Below are 6,338 nucleotides of genomic sequence, written 5' to 3' on the forward strand. Positions count from 1 at the left end.
TATATATATGGCCCTATGTAGACATGCTGAAGTAAAACAATCCCTTAAACAGCAGGATGCATGAACAAATAGGCTAGTTAACTCGTGCAGTGGAATCTAGTCTCGCCAATAATTACGTCTCGAATAATTACTAAATAGCTTACAATTGAGATTGACGTGTGCTGCAGCCTCAATTGAACATAGAAACTGGTAAAGCCTTCACTTATATTGTCTTAATAGGCCTCTCGCCTCCCTCTGATTATTAAATTACACAATGACCCACAGAATCAGTGCACAGTCAGCTAAATATCATGCAAACATCACAGAGTAAGGCGTTTTTCTATAGGTTTTGTTGCTTTCTTTTCTTCCCAATACAAATGTTGTAATTCATGCACAGTAAGATCAAGTAGGTAAATCGTTTCTGGATTATTTAGTTTTATAATGACGTCCAAAATCACCTCACACTGCAAAATATATATAGATACGATTTAGGCATGTTGCTGCATATTTTGCTTGTTTAACTGTTGCGAAAACAGTAAAATCGTTGAGCAGGTTTAGTAGTTTATGGATTATTGTGATTGTTAACGTATTTATTAAACTGTATCATGACGTCTTCATATCTAGACAGAAAAAAAATGTCTCTTTGCTAGAGAATGTTTCGTTAATTTAAACAGAAACGTTTAATTTCAGGCAAAAATTATGCCTTGAATAACTTCAAAAGTTTCTGTATTAATTGAAGTATTATTAGTCTGATTATTAAAATGTACAACGACGTTTTCACAGGTATCAACAGAAAAAAAAAATGTTAATGCACGCAGTGAAATTTAGATACGCCTTTTCTGGATTATTAAAGTGCACAATGACGAAACCACATCAAATACAATCAACAGACAAAAAGCAGGCTTTCGCGACAGGTTTGCCTTTTTATTAGGCTATTTATCCACAAACGAAAACCTCACTCCATGCAAAGGAAAGGCCGTAAGATCGTGCAACTTTTGAGTAAAGGAGTTTGCTCACCTGTAATAGTCTTCTTTGCAGTAGATGCTTCCGTCTTTGCTGAAGCAGGTGAGTTCAGACTCCAGGTTGAGTTTACACTCGCAGCACTTCAGACAGCGCATGTGCCACTGCTTGTCCACGGCGAGCAGGTAATAGCGGTCAGAGATCTTCCCTCCGCAGCCCGCGCACAGAGCCACCCGGTCCCCGCTGATCGAAGGCATGTTCTGCACAAACACAGGCGAACAGCGCGCTCATTAAAGGCAGGAGCTCAAATCCCAGTTTCATTGAAACACTCTTTTTCTTCACCATTATCTCCAGTGTTATACAAATGAATATTTCTAATGGCAGATTAGTAAAAGATAAAATAGCCTACATAACGCGTATTTAAAGAGTCTGGGTTCAGGACTGAGTGAAAACTCTATTTTAGGCATTTTCTGATTAAAAACGTCCAAAGAATGAGGTATTACTAGTGTTCACTTCTGTAGAGAATGGGAGGGGCGTGAGATTCAGAAGATAAATACAGAAGTGTATTCAGTGAGTATACTATGATTTGTATTTAATATTTCCCGTGACAACGGACTGCATGCATAAAAAGGAAATAACGGCAAGAAAAGATTATATCATGCATGCATCCATTCACGTCGTTTTATGTTTAACAAAGGCACAATTTTGGAAAATGTGATACATATGTAATCAAAGACTGAGCTTGTTTTATTGTGTTGACTTTCGGCGTGTTGTGTGGCCTTAGATACACCACACACCAAACACACGTAATGTATGTAGGCTCTATACACACACTCAATTGTGTAATAAAAATATTGTTTTAATCTTTATTATTTCTTTATTGTAATTTTGGATTTGCCATCGTATAAGTTTTGAGATGCAGTGTTAAAAATGTCCAAACAGTTTTAAGCGTCGTAAGTGTAGGCTATTTTTTCTAAAGTAATATTGTAATGGCAAAGGAATCAATGTAAAGGTTCAGCATTGTCTTTTTTTGTTGTTAATCAGATATTACGGCCCAAAACAATGTCAGTTTATTTAGAATATTTGCTAATGTTTTTATCATAACTATATCACTCGTATATTATGAACAAAGAAAATGCATTATTTTCGCGTCACTTGAAGTTCAGCAGCACTGCATAAGCATTTGTAAAGTAATTAGAATTTCTTTTAAGTATATCAGTATTTGTACAAAAACAAATATGGATTTTTCTTGCTCGCTAATTCCTTTTTATTTCATCATCTTTAGCGAATAACCACACTTTTGCAGTCGAAATTAAATTGGACTACAGGCCATTTAAAATTGATACCGCATCGCGTAGCTTTCTGTAACTATTTGCAATCCACCCGTGACAAAAGATTTACACGCAATGCATTGAAGACGAGGCCTGTGATTTTTGGTTTTGCAGAAGTTTGAAGTTTGTTTAAATGGACAAGATTGGAATCACATCTGTGGGCCTCTATTGCACTGTTGGAATAACGGTTCAGTTAATAGAGGCTGTTAGGATTTCCAAGCAAGCGCCTGGAGCGAGAGGCATGGCTTTCTCCTACCGTCTCTGTTTCCCCCATATCTATGGCCGAGCTGATAGTCGCCGAATCGCTCTTTCCTCTCCGCTCCATTTCTTCCATAACACCATGCATCTCGCCTCCAGGCAGACCGTGGAAAAGCATCGTTGCCGCAGATGAGACCGAATAGCACTTGTTTCCGTCAGATCTGCAACCCAAGATTTCCGTGAGACGCACTTCTAGCCCTGTGCAGTTCATATGACTTCTCTCGCTCTCATCAAATAATTCCCGTTAGGAGGATCTGATCGGTCTAAACGGTATTCGTTTATCAGAACTGTCAACTCCGTATTCTGATGGATTCTTTTAAATGCATCAGAGTATGAGATCGCAAAACATGCACCCAGTACAGATTGGTTTAGCCTATGAGAGCATTCCGGAGCTTTGAGGACATACCAGCTACTGAAGCCCCTCTACATGTGTGACACTGGACCCTCCTATTTCTTCGTGAGTAACTTTCAGTTACCACATTTTGGACATGCATTTGTCAGTGTAAGATCTCAGTTTTTCTTTCTTGTCTTTTCATAAATCAGTTTTGGAGCATGACTGCTGCCGGTCATTACGCACACACACACACACACACACCAAAAAAAAAAAAATCGCCGAAGAATTAAAAAATATACATAATCCCGAAATGCCTTGGAGGAACGACTACAATGACGATTCAGATTCTGCAAGCGGTTATATCTTCATCCACGTCTCTTCACCTCCTCCACGACAGTTTGTCATCACACGCACACACCAAAAATGTCCAATTTTAGTAGGCTTCAGCTTGGGTAAAAATCAACTCAAAAAAGGTTTGTTCTGACAAATGAGGTGGTTGTCCAGTCATATACAGCATTAGCTGTTGTTGTTCGTCCCGCATGCAGTAGAGGATCAGCCTGTAAGCAACTGAGTAGGAGGAGGAGTTGAGGACACTTTTGGTTTGTATAATCCAGTGAAGACAGTGAGGTTCCCTGCGCTCTTCCCTCTCCGAACGTGAGCAAACCCAACGCGCCTTTTCTACCGGGACTTTGACGTCACGCCGTTCCGTTCGTGATTATTGGCTGTTCGAAGCCCTGATATACGCACTGTATCGAATTGTTGGAGGGATTTTGATGTCAGCTGGACCGAAATTTGATGGTAATTCAAGACTTTCTCAAATGACACATTTTCGACCCATGATTTATGCTCATTTCTTTTTCTATAGATAACTTGAATGCGTTTGAAATTTGTGCCGCGCCGATTTGCGACTTGATTTCATTCATTCTAATTAAGCCTGTTTTTTAATATGGAACTGTAAGTCAATGTCTTATGCCATGAATTGCTTAATGTGAAAATAATAATTTGCCTTCTTTTTACCATTGGCTCAAACCTATTCGTTTTCGGATTGATCTGCTTTACCAGACAAACCACCTCGGTGTAGATCTCCGGCCCCGGACACATCCCCGTGACTGCTTTAAACAAAAGGATCCAGAAGAACGGAATACTCTCTTCCCTACTTGACAGCATTGAATGTACAACTCATCTGAGAAGTTCAATTAACGTCAGTGTCACAGTCAATTCGGCTGTTTCATCACTCTAACCTGCTTTTTGCACTTCTATATTGTATTGTTACCAAACGTTGGGAAGATGCAATACTAATAATCTCTTTTATGTGCGTGGTTTTTCTCACATTAATATTTTTCACATTTATAAGTGTAATATTTTCTTAATTTTTAATGTCATTCTGTGAGCATTATATTTTCCCCCAAACTCCCAAAGCTTTCATTGATATATTATTATTATTATTTTCTTTATTTAAAAAATCTCAATGAGGTGAGTGGTTGGAAAGCTAAGATCATCCATTATTAATGGGGCGTCCTCTTTTGTACCTCATATGGACTGCTGTGAGCCACTGGTTCCAAATCCCAAAAGGCCATATATTTGTTTTACTTATACAGTCCATCCAGTATAATAGGTGATGATTCTAACAGCGCAGAGAGAGACACTTCTCTGATGTCCACGCAGTGAATAAAGGGGTGGAAAAAACAGACAGAAGCACAAAATAGATTATGTTTAGCATATATTATAGTCAAGTCATTTTTGCGTTGGCGTTTTCAGTTGCTCATTTAGATTTTGTAGGTTTTGTTTTTACTCTAAGAATTCATAAAGCACTCTTAACTGGCGCTCTGAACTTAATTGGCGAGACAGTATTAATTTCGAGCCCTAGAGAGCTGCGGACCTCAGGAACAAACCAGTGGGAGACAAATTCATACAGCCCCCCACGTGACTCGTGTTTTAACAAAATAGGCATGATATAGGTCGACGCAAAAATCAATTGATTTTTGAGTTAACATAGCATTGATGCTCCGCAGAGAATTGGATTTATATATATTTTTAATGCTTTTATATGTTGTATTGTGAAGTCCATATGCTTCACTATAATCACAGCAATGCTTCAACCCAGTTAAAAACAGAGTTTTGCAGAATAAGCGCTGTAGTAACAAATACTGTTCATTCAGTCTTTGTTCGTACAGTATTTGCTTTCGGCTTCCCATTTGCATTATAGCCCATTGAACACGAAGCATGCACAAAATAATAAATAGTGCAAAATATTTTACATTTTGTGCAAAAGTTTTGAAATAATGTACATGGCGCCAAAATAAGAATGCTTAGCCTAAGCAGTGTGTTTACACTAGGTATATTAGGTTTAATATTTACATGTGAAATTTCTGCCAAAACTATTGGAATTGTGTTTGGGTTTAATTACAATTCATAAACAATGTTCTTGTACACCGTTTCAAAACCAAAATCTTTATTTCGAGAAGTTGCGGGAAGAGCTCGTTAGTTGCTCAAAAAATTGTCATGGGTGCTTGTTTATTCTTCAAAACGCTTCTGCACCCTCCAATAAGACAACCTGAATGTAAGCGTGTTTCCAAGCAGCACAACAGATTAAGGCTGGCATGAACTCTGACACAATATCAGCTTGTGTCTTATAAACAAACACCTGGCTTTTTGACAAGATCATGAGCTTCACATATATTTCTGGGAAGTGTAACCTTAGGGAACTGTGTATTTTAACTCAGTGCTGTGAACGAAGGAACTAATAAACATTCTTTAAAATGGGCCGTTTATTGTATGTGGCTCATAAATTGTTAATGATGTTGATGTAATCGATCGTCATTAGCTATATAATGTACTTGAAGCAGGTTCAGCTCACTGAATGAAGAAAAGTCACTGCTGGTTTGTCTCAAACATATGGACCATTCAAACGCTTTAAGGGGAAGATTAGCTTATCTGAGGGAATTTAACCCATCGTTTTCTAGCAACTGACCTATCACCGAGTGACATTGTCCAAATTATTCTTGTGAATTCCATCGTTTTTTTTGTTTTGTTTTTTTTTGTATCACACAATATAATAAGGAGGGGAGATGGTCAGCAATACAGACATGCAGGAGAAAACAACAGGACTCCGAGATCCCTAGGAAAACACTTTAGGCTACGCACTCAATGAAAAATCATAGAATTCTCCGCTCCAAAAAATACACACTATCTGAGCTGCCATGAGAGAAACAGGTGCAGCTACTGTTTATGTAGTGACAAATATACCAGTCACAATTTACCACAGTCCTGGCAGTCATTGGGGCCCATTAAGCTGATCTGAACTGTGATGATAGTAGTAGCTATAGTAATAATAATGTAGACAGATTATTAATCAAAGTACCCACGGCATGGAAAGGCAGGCTTTAATATTAAAGTTGTATTGCACAAATATGAAAAGGCATGTTAAGCTCCAAAATCCTTATGCAAATGAAATCCTGTGTAATACCCTTAATTGA

General features: G+C 38.1%; 1 protein-coding gene across 1 annotated transcript in view; it reads right to left on the minus strand.

The window, feature by feature from the left end:
* lhx2b (LIM homeobox 2b) overlaps positions 1–3,494 on the minus strand; it is an 8,305-nt gene extending 4,811 nt beyond the window's left edge. The window contains exons 1-2 of the mRNA XM_016500945.1: positions 2,527–3,494; positions 997–1,199 (exon numbers count right to left, since the gene is read on the minus strand). Coding sequence (XP_016356431.1) covers positions 997–1,199; positions 2,527–2,739 — 416 coding nt within the window. The 5' untranslated portion in view covers positions 2,740–3,494. The remainder of the gene's footprint in view (positions 1–996; positions 1,200–2,526) is intronic.
* Positions 3,495–6,338: the final 2,844 nt, after the last annotated feature.

The sequence above is a fragment of the Sinocyclocheilus anshuiensis genome, unplaced genomic scaffold, assembly GCF_001515605.1.
Source record: "Sinocyclocheilus anshuiensis isolate Anshui unplaced genomic scaffold, SAMN03320099.WGS_v1.1 scaffold714, whole genome shotgun sequence".
NCBI classification, from domain to species: Eukaryota; Metazoa; Chordata; class Actinopteri; order Cypriniformes; family Cyprinidae; genus Sinocyclocheilus; species Sinocyclocheilus anshuiensis.